The sequence below is a fragment of the Anarrhichthys ocellatus genome, unplaced genomic scaffold, assembly GCF_004355925.1.
Source record: "Anarrhichthys ocellatus isolate YVR2014 unplaced genomic scaffold, GSC_Weel_1.0 scaffold8, whole genome shotgun sequence".
Lineage (NCBI taxonomy): Eukaryota > Metazoa > Chordata > Actinopteri > Perciformes > Anarhichadidae > Anarrhichthys > Anarrhichthys ocellatus.
In genome coordinates, this window is record NW_022280038.1 from 10,450,701 (window position 1) to 10,471,825 (window position 21,125).

At 43.2% G+C, this 21,125-nt stretch overlaps 1 protein-coding gene across 1 annotated transcript in view; it reads left to right on the plus strand.

Annotated features, from left to right (window-relative positions):
• Nucleotides 1-20,954, plus strand: part of iqgap1 (IQ motif containing GTPase activating protein 1) — a 33,533-nt gene extending 12,579 nt beyond the window's left edge. The window contains exons 3-25 of the mRNA XM_031848490.1: nt 3,157-3,313; nt 4,973-5,050; nt 5,454-5,530; nt 6,209-6,276; nt 6,701-6,814; nt 7,870-8,048; nt 8,618-8,705; nt 8,789-8,946; nt 9,028-9,112; nt 9,204-9,367; nt 10,282-10,442; nt 11,169-11,293; nt 12,225-12,388; nt 15,875-15,965; nt 16,110-16,277; nt 16,709-16,851; nt 16,935-17,105; nt 17,188-17,271; nt 18,052-18,123; nt 18,658-18,727; nt 18,954-19,318; nt 19,410-19,573; nt 20,726-20,954. Coding sequence (XP_031704350.1) covers nt 3,157-3,313; nt 4,973-5,050; nt 5,454-5,530; nt 6,209-6,276; nt 6,701-6,814; nt 7,870-8,048; nt 8,618-8,705; nt 8,789-8,946; nt 9,028-9,112; nt 9,204-9,367; nt 10,282-10,442; nt 11,169-11,293; nt 12,225-12,388; nt 15,875-15,965; nt 16,110-16,277; nt 16,709-16,851; nt 16,935-17,105; nt 17,188-17,271; nt 18,052-18,123; nt 18,658-18,727; nt 18,954-19,318; nt 19,410-19,573; nt 20,726-20,954 — 3,175 coding nt within the window. The remainder of the gene's footprint in view (nt 1-3,156; nt 3,314-4,972; nt 5,051-5,453; nt 5,531-6,208; nt 6,277-6,700; nt 6,815-7,869; nt 8,049-8,617; nt 8,706-8,788; nt 8,947-9,027; nt 9,113-9,203; nt 9,368-10,281; nt 10,443-11,168; nt 11,294-12,224; nt 12,389-15,874; nt 15,966-16,109; nt 16,278-16,708; nt 16,852-16,934; nt 17,106-17,187; nt 17,272-18,051; nt 18,124-18,657; nt 18,728-18,953; nt 19,319-19,409; nt 19,574-20,725) is intronic.
• The last annotated feature ends 171 nt before the right edge of the window (nt 20,955-21,125 follow it).

Below are 21,125 nucleotides of genomic sequence, written 5' to 3' on the forward strand. Positions count from 1 at the left end.
ACCGACCTCTGAACTCGACCTGACTTCAGCTTCCTGTCGGCACGCGCGATGAGGATGATGCATTGATGCAGAGACGTGATCATGGTTTATTCCAGTCCTTTGTTTTCGGTTTGGTTTAATTGTCAGCAGGATTACATAAAAACTACTGGCCCAATTTTCATGAAACTTGGTTGGAGGGTGGAGCGTGAGTCACGGAAGAAACCATAAAAATTTGGAGTGAATCCAAATCACGGGGTGGAAGCAGCGTTGGTGGATGCCCCTCTAGTTTATTATGGGTTTACAGTATAATTGACCAAAAGCCTTCTATAATGGTCCAGCACACACTATCTCACGCAGGTTATTAACACTTGAGTCGAGCTGTTTATTGATTTCTGACTAGATTTAGGATCAAAACCGCCTCGTTCACGTCATGCTAGCATAATGGGATGAATGTTGGAGGCTTGTCATTTTCAGGTTCATCCATGTATTTTGGGTTTCTACTAGAACACGTTTACATGGTTTAATGTTCAATAAACTCTTTATTTTTCTATCGGCGACTGGATAGTTGGAGTCTGTGTGCATTTTGTCCACAGATTAAGCAATTTGATACTTGCACAGTATTTACGTAGCACCTAGACCTTATTTTGTTCCATATATGCAGAAGTTCATGAGATAAACCCGACATAAACAAATTACACTGGCTATATAGTTCCCTTTTTTATTGTCTTCATTGATTCTATAATAATTAATATTGTATATTACATACTTTAACTGCTGGTGATGTTGGATTTGCAGCCATTTTGCTACCAGTTTGGTTTCATTACAGTGATGCAGTGTTGATTTTTCACCTGATTTGCATTTAGTTTTAACCTTTTTAACTGGCTAGTTTGATTGAAATCACATTTTATTTGGATAAATTTGCAGCTATATATCCTAGTTTTGCAATCACAAGGAGGGTGATGTCAACATTTTTAACATGTTTTTGTCCGTCCCATTCTCATGAACATAATATTTCAGGAACGCCTGGAGGAAAATGTCTTTATGGCTCAAACGTCTACCTGGACTCCAGAATGCACTGATTAGAAATGGAGGTCAAAGGTCGCTGTGACCTCACAAAACACGCTTTTTTTTTTTTTTTGGCCATAGCTCAAGAATTCATATGTCAATTATGACGACTTCAAACAAATTCTAACAGGATAAAATGACAGACGTGAATGTGTAGCTCGTTGATCTGTATGGCAGGACATTAGCCTTCACGTAGCTGTGGCAGCTTCATATCTCTCATCTGCTATTTGGTTGGAGTAATTCCAGACAGCGCTTTCATATTTGTGGCTAGTTGATTGTAGACATGCCTGTCGGTGTCCTAATAATTACAACGTGATACATGTTGCGCCGCTCTGCGCTGCCGCTGGAATCCAGTTGTCGACATTCAGATATCCCATTCATAGCTGCTGTTTCTTGCTGGTGAAGTGGAGGGTGTGTCTGTGTTTGTGCTCCCCTGGAAAAAGGGCGTGTAGCCCTGATAAAAGAGCCATTAGTGAGCAAGACTTTATGGAGCCTTTCACTGCTCCAGCGTGGAGTGAAAGGAGGGGGTTGTTCCCCGGCTGGCAGGCCCCTGCGCCATGGGGTCGGCCACCTCCGCCTCAATAGCCGGCCTGTCTGGAGAGCCCATGTCATGACTTCCTGGCAGGGAAGTTGTTTCAGCTGTGTGTTAGCTGTGTGTTAGCTGGCCCTGCGCGCTGCAACGCGTGGGTGTGTTTTCATGTGTCTGTACGAGGACCAAATGTCCCAACAAGAATTGAAAAAGTTTGTAAGCTCTAATACTAATGTGTGTGTTTGGGTAAGGGGGGGGGGGGGCTGGCTGTCTGTAGGAGGAAAGGAATCTTTTAAGCTTATTCAGGATATAGTTAACCTTGTTGTTGCTTGACAAAGACCTTAGTTACAGAAGAAGAGTGGGAGTGTTTTCTTAGCAGATGAAAAGAGAGAGGCCATGTTTGACGTCACACTGTGAAATTCCAGATGATAAACTCAAGGTTTTTTTTAATAATCTGAGCTGATATTTGGAGGCTTTAATAAAGCAGGGAAGATGCCACCGTCCATTACATGTTGCTTTGTAGGCAACTACATTAAAACTATACATGTTGGTTCAGGCAAAGAACAAAAGACCCACATTAGATAAAAATGTACTTCTGACCTTTTCTCTGTTATGAAACTAAATAAGAAAAGGCACACAGGTGATGAGGTGAAATAAATAAATGTCTCCTCTGTGGCCCAGAGCGGACACGTGCACACAGCAGGAGTGTGACTCCACAATATGACCTAAAAGAAATGAAATGTCACACATGAGGAATGCTGGGAACTCTGTGTTCAGGAGGAGAGGTTACAGGCCAGGTGTGTGTGTGTGTGTGTTTTGTTCTGGAGCTGCAGAGCCGTCAGCCAGACTAGTTTTATTGGTGCAGAATAATTCACGAGATTGTGTTTATTAGGGAATGTGAAGGAGCTATAATTTGTGGAATACAGACTTTATACTATGTGTACTTAATTTTTTACTGTGGGTTCATTTTCATCTAAAACACAGTGAGGAATGATCCTCCCTCAGGGCTCCTTATTTTCTACAATGGCTGACGAATCAATCAGTCGATCAACAGGAAGTTGAGCCTCGCTGAAATGTAGGTGAAGCTGGATGAAAAGTCATCAAGTAATTAGGATTCCGTTTGACCAACAGGACTTGATCGGGCGACTGTGGCTAAGTGGATAGCAGGGGGGTCGGCGGTTCAAATCCAGGCTCCGGCTCTGCTAGTCGCATGTCGATGTGTCCTTGAGCAAGACACTTAACCCCAAAATTGCTCCCGTAGTTGTGCCTACGGTGTAGAAATGTGATAGACTCTGAATTGTAAGTCGCTTTGGATAAAAGTGTCTGCTAAATGACTGTAATGTAATGTAATGATCAAGAGCTTCTTAAATAAGATGCTGTTAATCTGAGCACAGCCCATTTTAAACTTGCTTTCTATTTCCAAGGGCCAGGAAATAAACCCCTTTTGAAGTCTCGCTTGAGTTTCATCAGCAGTAATTATCCCCTGTAGGGAAGCTAAGCTGTATAAGTATGCATGTGTACTGTATGTTTCCTCTTTGTGTTCTCTTTGATATAAATGTTGTTGTGTGTGCTCTCTTTTGCAGATGGATGGAGGCCTGTCTGGACGAGGAGTTGCCTCCCACCACGGAGCTGGAAGAGGGGCTGAGGAACGGCGTCTATCTGGCCAAACTGGGCAACTTCTTCGCCCCGAAAACCGTCTCCCTCAAGAAGATCTACGACCGCGAACAGACGCGCTACAAGGTAAAAACATGCATTATGTATTTATACAATCGGAGGAAGATAAAATGCCAATAATCTGATTGTCAGTCAGAGGGGTGAAATGCATGGTTGCATGCATTTCCACGTCCAATTTATGCGCTTTAAAAATAACTCTGTTATTAAAGAGATTAAACTGCAAATCGTGTTGAAAACGTCACCTGCTTTGAGTTGTGACTTTGTGAAGTAAACACAGTAATGCAATGAATATCCACAGCAAGTCATAAAGCAATCCAGCCTTTAGTTCTCAAGTAAAAGCCTGATGGTTGTTCTAATGGAAAGAGCTTCCACTTGGAATCATCAATAGACAGATAAGTATTAAAGTGTTGGATAATCAGAACTTTTACTTCCATTAGTAGGCCAAAAACTCTCCCAGCAGGTTTTACAATAATTACAATAAATGCAATGACAATCACGAAAGAAAACTCTGCATCATAAGGGAACAATTGTGAAAATGAAGCATGTGGGCGTTAAAGTTAAATACATATTTTTCCTCTAACCTGTAGTGCTGTTTATCAATCTGGACTGTTTTAGCGTGAGTTGACTAGTTTTGGAGGAATCAGTCGTTGAGATGCCGACCTTCTCTCCAATATAACTGGACTAGATAAAACTCTTGTGTTTTGTGTTCTGCCAACAAATACATTTTAAAAACTCAACAGCAATGTCTCTTTCCAGAAATCGTGACCCACTCAAGATAATCCACAGACCTTTTTGAGAGCAGTTTCATGAAGGAGCTTTTTTTGCTTTCTACTGAACTACACCGAGCCAACAGGCTCGAGACGGCACGAGATGTAAACATTAATAGTGTCCTCGGCTGAGCTCCAGCATTAGCTAGCTCAGTATTTCTAGGTTAGCTGGAAGTATCCAGTATAGATGCACACTTCCCTTTGCGGGGTGATACGGTTGTAGTTCGATAGAAGCGCATGACATGTAACTGCTCCTTACGAGGTCGGTGGATTATCTTCAGTGACCGGGTCATTGTAGCAGGATGGTCAGAGCGGCGGCCATTTTTAGTTGAAATTTGTTTTACGACTTAATGCTTCATCCAGACACTCTTGTCACGACGTAGGAAAGCACATTTATGTCAACAGATGAGTGACAACTTTGTTCAGCTCATTTTCTGTAACCAGTGTAGCATTAAAGCATTGTGGAATTAACAAGCTAGCTAGCTATTTAGCGGACACCTGGCTAGTTATTCAGCATGCTTCAATTCTACACTGGTTACAGAAAGTGAGTCGAGAAGCGGGCTGGTGGTCAGCAGCAGAGCTGGGTCCATTGTTCCCTCTGTGTCATTCCCCGCCGCTATGGAGAAGGACAAGCTAACTAGCCAGTGTTTTGAAGCCAAATGGTGACTTTGCTTTGGAAACAGAGTGCTGTTGTTTGGCCACAAAACACTTTGCTGCCTTTTATGGTGCTGTAAAAAACAACATGTTAATCTCCATTATTTTGGTCTCGGGTAGAACTGTGAGACATTTGTGGTTCTACAAACCTCCGTTGATCCTTACTGACATCTTCTAAATCCAGTGTTTGACTTTGTGACCTGGTTGGAGCTGTTGGATGAATGTGACCTGAGTTCATAGCTCTTGTTGTCAGTGTGAATGAGTCTGGATCTGAGTTTGTTGACGTTTGGTTTCTCTCTTCCAGGCGACCGGTCTCCATTTCAGACACACAGACAACGTCATCCAGTGGCTCAACGCCATGGCAGAGAAGGGACTGCCAAAGGTGAGCATGGCTCGCGTCTGTTATTTGTTAACTTTGTTTGGCAGTTAGTATGTACAAATGGTCCTTTTTAAATGACTTTTCAGAATAAAAGAAGTTGAAAGTTGCCCATTATTACAGTAAAAGTGTTGACACATTTCCCCACCTGTTAACTCTGGAAACTCTGAATACTTGTCATTATGTTGGCATTAAAAAAAGAAATCAGCCCAAACAACCACCAACTGGCAGCTTCAACAGAAAATATAAGTCCTTTTCATTTCACACACCATTGTGTAATACCCAATCAGAGCTACTAACCCTGAATCACTGCTGCACACATGCTGCGACACGCCGGTGTGCTGCTACCATGAAACCTGCTGAAAGCGGACCCGCTCTGATCGACTGAATGTCCCCGTTTGTGTTTCAGATCTTCTACCCAGAAACCACAGACATATATGACAGAAAGAACATGCCACGCTGCATCTACTGTATACATGCACTCAGGTACCCTCTCTGTTTTTGTCTCTCTGTCTTTGTCTGTGTGGCTATGCATTCACAGAATATCTGTATGCTTTAGGGCGGGGCTTCCTTGTGATTGACTGTGATTAAATGTCTTATTTAGCGTCCGGTTGTACTTTGCTCTTAAATCACTTCTGGTTGCAAAAAAACAAAATGGCGACGGCCAAAACGCTGAACTCGAGGCTTCAAAGCGGGAGTCCACAAACCAAATGGGTGAGGTCACGATGACTAAGTCCACTTCTTATATGCGCTCTATGGGTTTACCTCACTTTGTCACAGAAGTTGAAGAAACAAATTACAACAAACAATTCCAATGCATGTGTTTGAATTGTTTGAATCTGCAGCTTCACAAAGTGACACGAGTGACGACATGGTCGAGTGTTGAAGCATCTGTTTCCTGGCCCTTAAATGACAGGGCTGCTTTCTGATACTAGCTCGCTCTGACCTGTCAGTCTTTGAACCCCTCTTACTCCCCTTTTTTATTGCAGTAATTAGGTTGTGCTGAAGTTGTAATATTCATGACGTCAATATGTCTGGCCCTGTGCAAAGACAAACCCTGCATGGATTTGTTTTGTGTGTATTTGTTTCTGTTCTCTTCCTGTTCTGCTACTGCCTACGCTGCCATGTTCCTTTATTTATTGTCTCTCCGTCCTCTTTTTACAGCTTGTACCTGTTCAAGCTCGGCCTGGCCCCTCAGATCCAGGATCTTTATGGAAAAGTAGATTTCACCGGTAAGCTTGCACACAAGTCCGTGCATCTGTTTTCCTCATTCTGTCCCCTGTTAATCCAGTTATGTCATCTTAGATCTACGAATGTCACCATGTTGCCAAAGTTAACAGTTTAAATGTTTCAAATGTGTCTGGACCCTGAAAGCAGCGCCAGGAGGAGGAGGAGGAGGAGGAGGAGGAGGAGGAGGAGTGTTTTTTCCCCCCAGCAGGCCACAGTGTGGAGAAACTGCTGGAAATGTGAAAGTCATTAGTAATTGTGGGAGCTTTTCCTGTCAGTCAAGTTCCCGCTTGGCTTTATGTCCCAGAGTTAGAAAGCTGATTATCGCACATGTTCCACAAATGGTTTGTCTCCACGTCCCGTCCCGTCCGCCCCCCCCAATCTGCTCTGTGCATTGATGTTTTCCTTCTGCTCTGTCTTCTCTCACAGAGGAGGAGATCAACAACATGAAGAGTGAGCTGGAAAAGTATGGGATCCAGATGCCCGCCTTCAGCAAGATCGGCGGGATCCTGGCCAATGAGCTCTCGGTGGATGAAGCTGCATGTGAGAGAGGGCTCGGGTGTCGTGGGGGAGAGGGGCGGGATCTGATAGCTGCAGATTATGTAGTTTAGTTGATTCATGCATTCATAATTAAACTTCTGGAGGTAATTCAGCCATATTTTTGGGGATCTATCAATTGTTTACCTAAGAAACAAATAAGACATAATGACAGCTAGTTGTTTTTGTCTTTGTGCAGCATAATGCTACATTTCCACAAATTCCCAAGATAATGGCTCCACTTCTACTCCTTCTATAGACTTTAAAGTTTAATTGATTTTGGCATTTAGAATTCACTTTTTTCTCCACTTCTTTATATGTTTTAAGTAGTTTTTATTTGGTAAACTGCATCCAACTAAATGTACTACATTCAATGTGTACATTCAAAAAATCCATACTTTTTTTCTGTGTTTAGTATTGTTCCTGCAGCACTCCATTAGTGAAGAGTGGCCGTTGAATTAGCCTACGAATCACATATGCTAACTGCTAGTAGCCACAAAGGTAGCTAGCATTCACATATCACAGTGATTAGCATAAGCTAATTGAAAGGGTAACGAACATGACATGAAAAGTCAGGCAAAAATGTTTAAAGTATCGTGGACCAAGCCTAATGGTTTATGTGTTGCTTTTAATGTGCTGTAACCTGTAGCATGGCACGTCATTTAACACAGTATTTATATAGAAAGTAGTATTTAGGTAGAATAATACTCGGGTCCTAGAAATGTGGTCCAGAAACTGCAGCCTCCTAATGCAGGAACATAGTATTGCACTTCTCTCACGTTCTAGAGGCATTCTTTTGAATTTCCAGGATAGAGGCCAAAACTCTAACAAACAAAACAAAAGTTACTCTTTAACAGACGGACATGAGCGTAGTATCAATCTTTTCATCTGACTCTTGCCAAGAAAGTGGATAAACCAGCCCAACCAAAATCTTAAATAATTCCTTAAGTTCAATGTTTATTGATTGATACTTAACATCCTCTAGCAATAGTATAAAAATGCAGATTAAAGTCCCCAAAATCTGTATATCTCCTCACCACCTCCTATTCCCCCCCCCTCAGTACATGCCGCTGTGATCGCCATCAACGAGGCCATCGACCAGGGCGTACCGGAGGGCACTGTGGCCGCTATGCAGAACCCCAACGCCATGCTGGTCCAGCTGGACCCCAGCGCTGCTCACCAGTACCACGACACGCTGTACCAGGCCAAGGGAATGAAGGTGGCCAACTCACGCAAACGGGTACGGAGCTTTTTTAAATCGTCAGCGATCAAAGATGCTGTGCGCAGCTTTCAGATGACCAGAGACGACGGATGGTGGCCCTGGGGCAACATCTCCTTTGAGCACATAAATTACCATATAATTAAAAAACGGGACAAGCTATTGTCCACGTTTTTGATTAGAAAATAATCGAACATACAGCCTGAAGCGGAAGAAAAATTTGGCATGGGACAGAATAAAATGCTGAGGTCGACACAAACCACTTGGGCAACAAATAATAAATCAGCCACGACGGTAAAGAACGGTGGCTCGAAGACGGACTGAGAGGGGAAGGAAGTCACTCCGTTCTCCTGACAGATTTGCCAGCACTTCTTACAGTGAAATATAAATGTAGGATTTATGATTGTTTCGCCAACAGGCAGAGCAAACAAATGACCAAAATCACAGCAGAAAATCAGAGCAGGGGAACAAGTCTGGAAAGAGAAATGTGTTACTCTGTTGTCCTGCAGCCGAAAATGTGATAATAAATAGTGCTAACGTGTAATGCTGTTATATTTGAGCCATATTTTGTTGTTGCTCTGCTCCGACAGCAAATGGAGAACACCGAGGCAGAGAGAGATATCTACGATGAGCTTCTCACCCAGGCTGAAATCCAGGGCAACGTCAAAAAGGTCAACGGTAAGTCACACGCAACATGCGTGTTTTGTACTGCCTCGGTTTCCATGGCGCAGTAGTGAAAACGTCAACTCTTTCTCCTACAGTGAGCAACGCCTTGAGTGCAGCCGAACAGGCGTTGCTGAGTGGCGATGAGGACAAGTTATACGAGGCCCTTAAAGCCATGGGGGTTCAGAACCTGCAGGTCCAGAACAAAGGCTGGTACCTCAAGCAGCTGCAGGCCGACCGGGAGAATAAAGACCAGGTGGGGGATCAGTGTGCAAACAAAGAAAAGTCTGCTTCCCGTCTCCTCAGTGTCATTTTATCTTAACTTCTTCCTCGTTAGGCGTCTCCGGGAGAAGCCCTGACTAAGGACGAGTTGCAGAGCGGCGTGGACGTGGCCAATGAGATTGCAGAAGGCTACCTAAAGAGTACGCAAAACATATTTATGTCTTCTTCCCCATTTCTACGTCTGTATCTCCTCTTATAATTAACCCAGCGTCTGTCTGTGTGTGTGTGTAGTGATGAAGGCAGTGGAACGCATCAACGGCGCCGTCAGGGCGGGCGTGCCGGAGAAGACAGTGGAGGAGCTGATGAACCCCGATGCTCAGCTGCCGGAAGTCTACCCGAGTGCTGCAGACCTCTACCAGAGAGAGCTGTTGAGCCTGCAGCAGCAGAGCCCGGAGGTACCCAGACACCAGGAAACACACAAGAAACACACAACCGCATCATTCTTCACACAAAGAAAACATGGGATCGTGTGTCTGTTGAGGCTAAATTACCGGAGGAGTTGGCCTGAAAATGAAAACATTGTCATCAGTCAGAGTTTATTTTATGAACTGATGAATAACAACTAATTTATCACCACCTTGTCTCATTTTACAAGTGATGACACATATTTAATGAAAATATTTTTTTAATTTCTCGTATTTTACGTCACAGTGCTACAACAGCCATTATGAGCAAAACAAATCATTTGTATGGATTCTGGGGAGGGCTGTAATATTCAGAGAACACACCTTGAGATTTATGAGATTGTACATTTGTTGTATTTACCCTAAACTATACTTTGAAAATAGTAATTTACATGCCTGGAGAAGTTTTGGAAAAATAGATTTTTACGTTTTTTAAAAGTCAGGGATATTTGCTTCTCAAATGCAGGTATAATAGAGCATATGTGGTTCAGTTAATACCACCTGTGAAAAATCTATATTGGTTAAACAATATTTTAAAGGGACAGTTGACCAGTTGTAATTAAAAATGCATATTTTTATATATTCTAGTGCTTTTTATCAATCTAGACTGTTTTTAAAGATTTTGGCTGATGTCTGCCTTCAATTCAATTTGTTGGAAGATGTAGAAACGATATATAGTTCGACCTTGTATTCTTATTTTTCATGTATACACAGATGTTTCAGAGAAAAATGACCATGAACCCGGTACATAACCATACAGCCCTCATCTCTCATAGCTGACGTCTTCATCACCTTCACAGTTGCTTCAGAGCCGGTTTCTGACGCTCCATGGTTCCTCTGATTTAACTGTGCAGCAACCAATCAAGACGCCATCAACATGACTTTGTTTCCCGTTGTCCCCGCAGGGCTCGCTGTCCCACCCCGAGCTGCTCGTTGCTGTGGAGATGCTGTCGTCGGTGGTGCTGATGAACCAGGCGATGGACGTCGGAGACCGAGCCGCACTCTGGAAGCAGCTGTCCAGCAACGTCACTGGACTCAGTAATGTGGAGGATGAATATGCACAGAGGTGAGCATGCACGCTAACACACACGCACACACAAACACAAACGCACACACACACACACACCAGGAGTCAGTGACATATTGCTTGAAGCCCCTTTCCTATTGGATGAAAAACCCACTAACATCTGGCTTTTGTTTTAGGACAATATAAGTGAATTTATAACAAATAAAATCAACAAAATATTATAATTAACATACAAAACATGCGATTAATATCAAAACCTTCTTGATTAATCTTTCTTCTGTACCAACAATCACCAATTCTGGTTTGGTAGGAATAAACGCTTAATTCAGCGAGTTAGTTGTGAAAGAAACGGCTGTTGCAGATAATCCTCAAAGCTACCAGACTCCATTCACAGAAACAGGAATTTAGCTTCCAGATAATCGTAAAAACACACTTCATTCAAACGACAGAAACAAAATAAAACCGTCTTGGTTAGTCTTTCCACTGTTCCAACAATCACCGACTCTTGGTTGAGAGTTTGAAAGAGAGACAGAATACGTAACAGATTTTAAAAAAAGAAATAACCACCAAAACATGTTCACTGTTTATGAACCTTGTTTGTGACGTCAAACATGACGCACCAAAAAACTCCAAAAACAGAAAGTTGTACTTGTCCATCGTCTATTTTTAACGGGTTTTCTCTTGTTAAAACATAAACATTTAAGTGGGAAAATGATATTTGTGATGTCCGAGGTTTCTGTGTTATCGTACCTGTGTGCTCCTCAGGTACATGGACGAACTGATGCATCTCAAGGCGGCAGCCAGAGAGGACGGCTGCGACTTTCTCACCTGGAACGACATTCAAGCCTCTATCGACCAAGTCAACCAGACTGTGCAGGAGGAGCATGAACGTAAGGGACACGCTCGCATCCGTTCACACCCAAATGTGTTAAACACCTCCATGATATGTAACTTCACCCTGACTCCAAACCACACATTGTATTAAATAGACAGCAGCGATTGATCCAAATTACATCTTCATCTTGTTAAATGTTTAAAATGGTTAGCAGATAAGCTAATAAGCTCATCGCTTGTGTGCTAACAGATCGATTGGACGGTAAACCTCTCAAAACTATTAGATTTTTAGATAGTATACAACTAATAATTCATCAGTAGTTGGTTAAACATACATAAAGATCATTTTAATACAGAAGAATACAGTTATGGTTTATGTAGTGGGCTCCATGAACCCCAGAATAACCGTTTGTTAACTTTGGGATAGGTCCTTTGTTGGCCGCAGGTTCAGAAGTGTAACAAAAGTAAAGCTGCTTTATTTAAAGCAACTACAATGAGCTTACATTTTGTGTTGATTTTGGCGCCCCCTGTGGACATAAGCGGTAGTGTTTTCTCAAAATGAAGACTGAGTCTCACATAGCGATACCGTCGATAGGTCAACATGCTCATAATCACAGAAAGCTTTGCTCGCAAAATACAGCTAATGTTAGCTATGTTCAATCGACGTTAGCCTTAGCGTTAGCTAGCTTTGTTTAAGCCACCAGCGTTAATACATAAATTGATGCAAAACTATGTTTCTTCTTCTTTTCTTGATCAATTGACCCTATGCTTAGCCCCGCCCCCTGCTGCTACTCCGTCAAGCTGTCAGAGCTACGTTAACATGGAGCCCAGACTGTCACTAACTGCACTCCCTGAAGAAATATCATTTAAAAAATTGGGGAAAACAAAAAAAGCGATTTCAGAGAGAAGCAGACTCATCTTCTCATATCGTATCGGGATCAAAGTCTCTGAGTGTTAATCGGTTCACTTGTACGTCTGCGTGTGCAGGTATTGCCGCCATCGGACTGATCAACGAGGCCCTGGACGAAGGGGATCCCACGAAGACCCTGTCCATGTTGCAGAACCCCTCAGCCAAGCTCACGGACGTGGACCCGTCTGTGGCGCAGCACTACCACGATAAACTGCTGGAGGCCCGCAGAGAGAAAGCTCACGTGAGACAAAAAACATACACGGTCTTTGTGATGTAGAGAGGACGGATGTTGAGGTCATCATCCATAGATATGTTTGTATGAATACTAAGTTCTCTCTGGCTAGCGTGTCCCGGTCTTTCCTTTTGTTGCTTTTTTCATGTGTGTCTAGCATTCAGGTGAGTGCTATGCAAACACGTCATGCAAACAGCACCTGGCTACAGTTACATCCAGACTACGAACGTGTTCTACTGCAGCTCATACAGCCCAGAAGCTGTCAGTATGACTGGGCATATCATACATATTGGTGTATTTTAAGGACTCTCATGAATCTGGTTATTGTGAGGCTAAAAGGAGGCTCGTTTCCTGCAAGATGATAGGCGCCAAAAGTGTGCAGATGTTTGAGGTTTAGTTCAGGCAGAAAGCTGCTGGATAAGAGCTCAGATTTTTGCTCCTGCCTCCAAAATATCAGCGGTTTTGGAGAACAGTGAACAACATACATAGAGGGATCTCAGAACCCGTCGTGGTTGCAGACGGCTCCGTGTGACTCAGGCCTCTGAGCGCCACATGACACGATCAGACTGCTGATGTCATGGTACGATCATCCTCCCCTCCCTCCCTCCCTCCCCCCACTCACTTCCTGTCGTCTGCCTCATTGCTCTCTCCGTCTCTTCAGCTTTCTGATGTTTGACCCGCCACACGTCTGTAGAAGGCAGTCTCTCTCCGCTGCTCTCTCTCTCTCTCTCGGACTCATTTGCCTGTGATATCTTCACTTGATCGTGGCGAGCTGATGAATGTGTGCGTCTGTGCAGCACATTTGCGTACGATGTCGCGGGGAGACGACCATGTTTGGGTCGTTTTCCCTTTCGTGAAAAACCCTGATGAGCATAAACTGGAAACGTTGGCTTTGGATTTCTTAAAAACAATTCTCAGAGTATCCATTTTAGCACACACAGTCCCAGTCCCAGTTTATCCCGTGTAAATACAGATAAAAGAAGTCTCTTATCACGCTTAGACTCCTAAATATTTGGCCGCTGCCCACGCTGTTGAACCCTTGAATGCATCACTCGTCACACTTTGTGAACAGCACCCAGAAGAATAATTAAATTAAATAAAGCACAAAAACAGGAGAGGAAAAAAAGGCAAACTATTTTCCTGCCGATGTCACAGGCAAAGGAAATAACAAGCCGGGCCTCAGTCATTTGCTTCCATAAAAGGGCAGAAAGCTGACCACTATATTAAATGGACCAGAGCCACGGGCACACACTCACACACACACACACACACACTGTTTGAGGTGATTAGCTAAAGATGCAGGAAGTAGTTGGTGCAATGTGGACTTCCTGTTGGCTTTCAAAGGATGGTCCTTTTTTTCACCCGTATTTCAATTTGTAAATAACTTCTTGGTGTCGCCTCAGAGTTCTGCAGGAATGAGTCCTGAAAGACTTCAATCGTCTGTTTTGGTAAGATGATGTGACTTTAAGATAAGGATCCGTTCTGTGATATAGAATACCTCAGTAAATACCCCTCTCGTGAATGTAGGAGTTTCTACGCATCTTAAAAGAATGTCTAAATGAAACTACTGAATATCATTGTCTCTTGGTGCTAATCGGTCTCAAAAGTGTCCTTTTATATAACGGCCAACTGTCATTTTCGATGAGAAGTGAGGCAGAAAAAACGTGTCGAGAAAACAAAACAAAAAGACACAGAGACTAGTTTTATAACATATATATTGAATTATAGTATGTCTATAGTATTTAAAACATGGAAGATTGTACGGGATGAAGATCACAGACCACCTCCTGCAATTATTAGAAATGATCAGAGATCTGCTGGTGGAACTAATATCTTGCATACAGAGCTGAGCTCTGAGTCTGGATTAACACAGGAAGTCCTGCACAGACTCGTCTGACTCACAAGCCCAATTTAGTCTACTGCACATACATCTGCCTCTTCAGATGGTTATCCCCTCGCTCTGTGACTGCAACAATCAACAACCGCAACTGCGTACGTTTCCAGTCTGTGCTGGACAAATGAATGAGCTCATGGTTTCTAGGGAAGAAAAAGTTTAGACAGTTGAATTACAAACTGCCCAACAGCCCTCAGCTCTCATTTCCCCTATTTCCATGATGAGCTTGTAACGTGTGATGAGCTCCACCAAAGCTACGCCCTTTCGTCTCCGGCAACCACACCCTGTCTCCCGCCAGCTGCAGGGACTTCTTCACCCACACACACACACACACACACACGCGCATAACAATTACATCACCAAGTGTAAACATACTAAACAGTGATCGCCCAGGTACAGCCGTTTACCATAAAGACTGAGCTCTTTTGATTCCCCTCCCCTCTGCATTAGAAATCTTCCTCCATGATCGGGTATCAGTCATACCCGCCCACCTCTTTCACGCACACACACACACACACACACCTCCTCTCTTCTACCCCTGAAGTACAACATGAAGGGGCGGGACACATGGAGGCCCAAACCAAAAATGAGTCTAGAAAGCAGCAGCAGCAAGAATCAACCGGCTGCCACACAGATGTAGACGGCGTGCGCCATCTGGATGCAGTTTGGTGTCACTACGGTTCATAATACAACTGTTGAATTCAGCGTTGAGCTTTTGGTTTGGTGAGCAAATGGAATCAAGTGACATTTGCACTATTTAAGCATATATTGGTGACATTTCCTTTTTCTCTTGGAGGTCAGTGTGGATTACTGGCTAAATGTAGCTGCTGTGACAGCGTGTTGATGTTTATCTCCAGCAGCTAGAGGAGCAGTTAGAAGCTTACGTGATGTGTCAGCCCCCCTTATTAGGCTTACACATGTTAACAAGAAAAAAAGCCCCAAAACATTATGATTTATGACCAACTTTGGTTCCTGTGCTCATCGCTTCACGATCTGGAGCGTCAATGATTTCATCGATAAGTTGTCAACCATTAAGTTAATCGCCAACTGTCCTCAAAATGAATCTGTCAAAATCTTCTGATTCCCTCGTCTTAAATGTGATTACTTTGTTGTTTCTTTACTCCTCTGTGACAGTTAAACTGGATATCTTTGAGTATTTGGACAAAAAGAGACATTTCAGGACGTCTTTTCACTGTTTCTCACATTTTATAGACCAAACGACGTCGATTCAAGGAGAAAATGATCAATAGAGGAATCAACAATGAAAATAATCATTAATTACAGCCCTAATTTTGAGTTCATATCTTACTCTACTAGTTCTTAGCTATATTGTGTCTTTCACTTTTCTTTTCTTTTTTGCATAAATTCTAAGAAAAAAAACCTGTGCAACTTTTGAGGGTCCAGCAATTAGATGAATCAGAGGAGTGTGTGTGTGTGTGTGTGTGTGTGTGTGTGTGTCTGTGTGTGTGTGTCTGTGTGTGTGTGTGTGTGTGTGTGTGTGTGTGTGTGTGTGTGTGTGTGTGTGTGTGTGTCTGTGTGAGTGTGTCTGTGTCTGTGTCCTCGCTGTTTGTTTCTGATCATATTGTCCCGTGTCCCTCCAGGAGACCCAGGACCCCTCTGCTGTGCTGTGGCTGGATGAGATCCAGGACGCCGTTCTGAGGGCGAACCAGGACACTCAGGAAGCCTTACAGTGTAACTCTCATTTCATTTTACTGGACCTATTCTACATGCAAAAGATTACAGAACAAGTACCACCCACCTGCACAGTGTTCGAGGTGTGAGGACAGTGTGAAGAGCAGAAAAAGGCTGATGTTTTTTTGCGTTTTGTATCCGCAGTCTCGCAGTCCATCCAGGCCGTCAACGAGGCGGTGGACAGCGGCGAACCGGCTCAGACCCTGGCTGCTCTGAGAAGACCCGGGGCGGGACTCTACGGAGTCACCTCGGAGTGTTCCCAGACCTACCAGGATGACCTGTCCAAGATCAAAGACGAGAAGAAGACAGAGGGTGAGGAGAACTTTTTGATGCATCTTTTTAGTGTTTTTAAAGTGAGGGTTTGTGACGTTTAGAAGTTAATAACACTATTAGGATATCTGTAATATATGAAGTGTGTTTGTATGAGGTTCTTCTCCAGAGTCAGAGTTCTACTACAATAGATGAGTTTATAGAAACACACAGGAGGACACCAGATTCCATTGATAAAAACAATCATTTTTCCCTAACAGAGTCATGTGGACAGTGAAAATATTCTAAATATAGCGTACACTTTAACTGATATTTACTTTTTTCAAGTGTCTAAAATACGTCCACAGCAGTACATTGTTTAGAGCTTCTTACTGAAATACATTTAAAATGGAGCGATGATGCTTCCTGCTAATTATTGGCCCACGTTGTTTCTCCACCTTGTTCACCTGCATTCTGTTTTGCTGTTGGTGCAGGCGATAATGGCAGCGAGTGGGTGAAACACTGGGTGAAGGGAGGACACAACTACTATTATAACCTGCAGACCAAAGAGGGCACCTGGGTGGAGCCGGAGGGCTTCCTGCAGAACAACACCCAGCTCAACAAGGAGGACATCCAGGTAGGTCACGCTCCCTGTGTATTAGAAGTATTTCATTTCTTTACATCGTGTTTAACTGGTTGTTTTTGTGCTGTCCCCGTCAGTCGGTGGTTTCCGGTGTAACCACGGCCTACAATCGAGAGCAGCTGTGGCTGGCCAACGAGTCTCTCATTGCCAAGCTGCAGGCCCGCTGCCGTGGCTACCTGGTGAGGAACGGCCAAAAGGAGCGGATGAACTTCCTGAAATCACAAGACCCTGCTGTTACATGCATACAGGTGAGATGCACCTGTACGTCATATGGTCATAGGAGAGTCTGTCTGCCTTCAGGACTTCTGCTGAAAGTCTTTCTGTTCGCAGGCGCACTGGAAAGGCCACAAACAGAGGAAGAAGTTCAAAGAGCGTAAACAGTATCTGGAGGAGCACAGCGACGAGGCCGTCAAGGTAAAACTATCGTGATCACATTATTATTATGAACTGAAATAACCACGTCATGGACAATTCTACTTTTAACATTGTTACATTTTAATATCATGTCTAATATTACTGTTTTGCTAAGTTTCTATGAGGCACTGATGCTCTTATTACTTCTTATTCACTTTTTACTCTTGTATTTAGAGTAAACTACTTTGTTGTTGAATTTTTCTTATTGCTTTTCATTTGTATTGTTGCACTAGTGTCAGTATTACTTATTTTACACTTAATTGTTATTCTGTTGTTCATACATGTTTATTTTTTTCTGTTGTAATCTTTGATAAAACTCTGGCACAAGAACTTCTTTCTTAACTTAACTTATCGTCTCGTATATACATTTACACCGTTTAAATTTACACACAATCTGTAAAACCAGCGAGTCCAAAATAAGCCGTAGAAGAATTGAATCCGATTGGTCGAATCTTTTCTGTAGTCGAATCATGTCTTTTTCTCTTTCTTTTTGCTCATTTATCCCCTAAATACAGGTTTACAGACACATCTTCTTAATCTGCTTGCTTTCGTCGTTGTAAATATAACTGTTGGTCTGAATTCCACAGACAGAAAAGAAACGAAGAGACAGTCAACAGGAAAGAGTGAAGCCAGCTGCAAACAGCTGTAACAGCCGCTAAAGGCTGTTTTGTCAAACTTAAAAATAAATAAAAGATCTGAACACAGAATGGGTGCACCTCTCATTGTTATCGGCAGTATGAATACAGTCGACACTAAAGGATTTGTTTCTGTCCTTCTCAGATCCAGTCCATGGTCCGGATGCACCAAGCTCGTAAGAAATACAAGGATCGTCTGAAGTACTTCCAGGACCACGTGAGTATTCAAAGCCTCAAACATTTGCCGAAAATGTTTCTTTTGATTTAACCAGAAAGGTCCCATTGAGATGCAAAATAAAAAGTACAAAAAGGGACAGATAATAATTAAAAAACACGCATGAATAGGAGGCTGAAAGTAGCAAAGCAGATGATGTCAACAACGTTGTTTCATAAGTATTTTTAAACATTTCAAGATAAGTTAAGTTTAACAGCTCGATGGGTGTGAAAGGATGCAGATCTGTTCGAGAGATTTTGAGTTTTCTCTGTTGAGCTGGTTTTGGACGATTTAAAAGAATCAAGACACTGGATTGTAGATCGTCTGTCTCAAGAATTAGGGTGTTCAGAAACCATTCATCTAATAGAAGCTTTAAATTTCCCCCGAGACATCCGCCCACATTTAGTCCGTGTCCTGTGGGGTCGGAGGGAGGCAGACGGAGTCATCTACTCCACTGCGACTCACAGTGGATTCCTGTGGTGCTGTTTCATAATGAAGACCATTGATCAGACAAGCGATTGCTGTTTTCTACTGCAGATCAGTCAGGTGGTGAAGATTCAGGCTTTCATTAGAGCCAACAAGGCCAGAGACGACTACAAGACGCTGAGTGAGTGCAAATCAAACCAAACACTGAGCCGATGCCAGTGTGCTGAAAACAAATGATTTTATTTATTTTATTCTTCTTCATTTTTATATTATTATCTTAATAATTTATTATATTGTATTTATATCTCTGTGTGTGTGTATATATACATATATATGTGTGTATATATACGTATATGTTCTCTCCAGCTTTGGCGGCATCTTGACTCTCAAACAATGTCCTCCCTCAGTCAGCGCCGAGGACCCTCCGATGGCGGTGGTGAGGAAGTTCGTCCACCTGCTGGACCACAGCGACCAGGACTTCCAGGAGGAGCTGGAGCTGATGCGTCTCCGCGAGGAGGTGGTCACCAACATCCGCTCCAACCAGCAGCTGGAGAACGACCTGAACCTGATGGACATCAAGATCGGCCTGCTGGTGAAGAACAAGATCACGCTGCAGGAGGTGGTGTCCCACAGCAAGAAGCTGACCAAGAAGAACAAGGGCCAGCTGTCCAACATGATGATGATGAACAAGCAGAGGGGGGGGCTGAAGGCCCTCAGCAAGGAGAAGAGGCTCAAACTGGAAGCCTACCAGTACCTCTTTTACCTGCTACAGGTAACGTTACAGTACTTCTCTGTCTCTAGATCCTGAACAACACAATCACACCTCTCTGATCAACTCTCACATTTCTGCTTATTTTTTTTAGACCAACCCCACGTATCTCGCCAAGCTGATCTTCCAGATGCCGCAGAATAAATCCACAAAGTTCATGGACTCTGTGATCTTCACCCTTTATAACTACGCCTCCAACCAGAGGGAGGAGTACCTGCTGACCAAGCTCTTCAAAACGGCCCTGCAGGAGGAGATCAAGTAAGAACCGTCCATGAATTCTTATACGCACTCAAAGTATCGCGTTAGAAAAGCTGTATGGAAAAGAGTTGATGCGCTAGACGGCCTCGACTGAAGCGAACAGTTAAAGCCTTGTTTGTACTCGCTCAGTACCATGAGCCTCAGCAGATGTTGCACAAACTACTACCACGCACAAAGGTGTTCATACACGTTATACACACACTGTTCGTGGCATAACTCTCCGAAACACCAGATGGCGCACTAACAACATGTACTGAGAAGAATCAAGAAGACAAAGAATACCTGTACAGAAGGAAGTCAAGTATTAAAAGCATTACAAAGAAACAAAGCTTGAATATCCTGCAAACTATTTACTCAAATGTAGATTTTTAAGGCCTCCTGTTTCTAAAGCGTTTAAAAGTGAATTCCCCTGCTTTGTAAAACCCTCAGATATGATAATAGTGCTTCCATCAGTGAACTATTTGTGTTAGTCACGTTCTGAAAAGCTCAGATCCAAAGATCCAGAGGTTCTTGACCAGGAGACGCTTGCAGAGCCTTCGCGCCTGTGATGATGTCATCTGCTGGCTGACTCTGACTTCATTACGACTGGTATTCACTTTAAATCACATGAGTGACTGTTTCCACTGTCGGCGTATTCCGACATATTACCAGAACGTGTGAAGGCGTATCTTCGTCTCAGGACAACATGGCCGACACCAGCTGACATGAAAGAACGATTCAAACTGTGAAAACAACTGAAACTAATTCCTGAAGACTTTTCTCCTTTTTTCCTCTCGTCGATGGTCATATGGCCACGGGGACAACCTCTACTTCTTCTTCTACTCTTGTGTACTTACAAATTACAGCCATGCTTCGACTACAGCGCCATCTTCTGACCAAACCACGCTGTAGCTGAGTTTATTATGAGAACATTGTGTGAAGCACAGCTGGCTTTTTGTAGAGACATAAAATGTATTGAAAGAGAAGTAAAACGCAGGGTTTCTTCACATTTTCTGTATATGGGGGTCAGAACCTGGGAGAATACATCCACTCGATGGAAACGTATCTACTTGGCATTTCCGTTATTTTGCGACATTTCAAAAGTTTGTTTGTAAAATTCCCCGATGTGGCCCGGTGGATGAGTACACAGTGACGAGTTCCAACTGTCCGCAGGTCAAAGGTTGACCAGATGAAGGAGATCGTCACAGGAAACCCTACGATCATCAAGATGGTGGTGAGCTTCCACCGAGGTGCGCGGGGACAGAACGCGCTGCGGCAGATCCTGGCACCGGTCGTCAAGGAGACCATGGACGACAAAACGCTGAACATCAAGACCGACCCGGTGGACATCTACAAGAGCTGGGTCAACCAGATGGAGACGCAGACCGGAGAGGCCAGGTGAGCTGGAGACGAGGTCGTCTGGTACCCGAGTTTCAGTAAATAGGAAAGAAAACATACTGCAAAAACAGCAAAACAAGAAAGTCACGTTAAGTTATTTTAGGATAATTAAATGGTTAATACTTGTTTTTTTTCTTAGTAAGATGTTGAATCTGCTTCTTTCTTTCTATCTTGA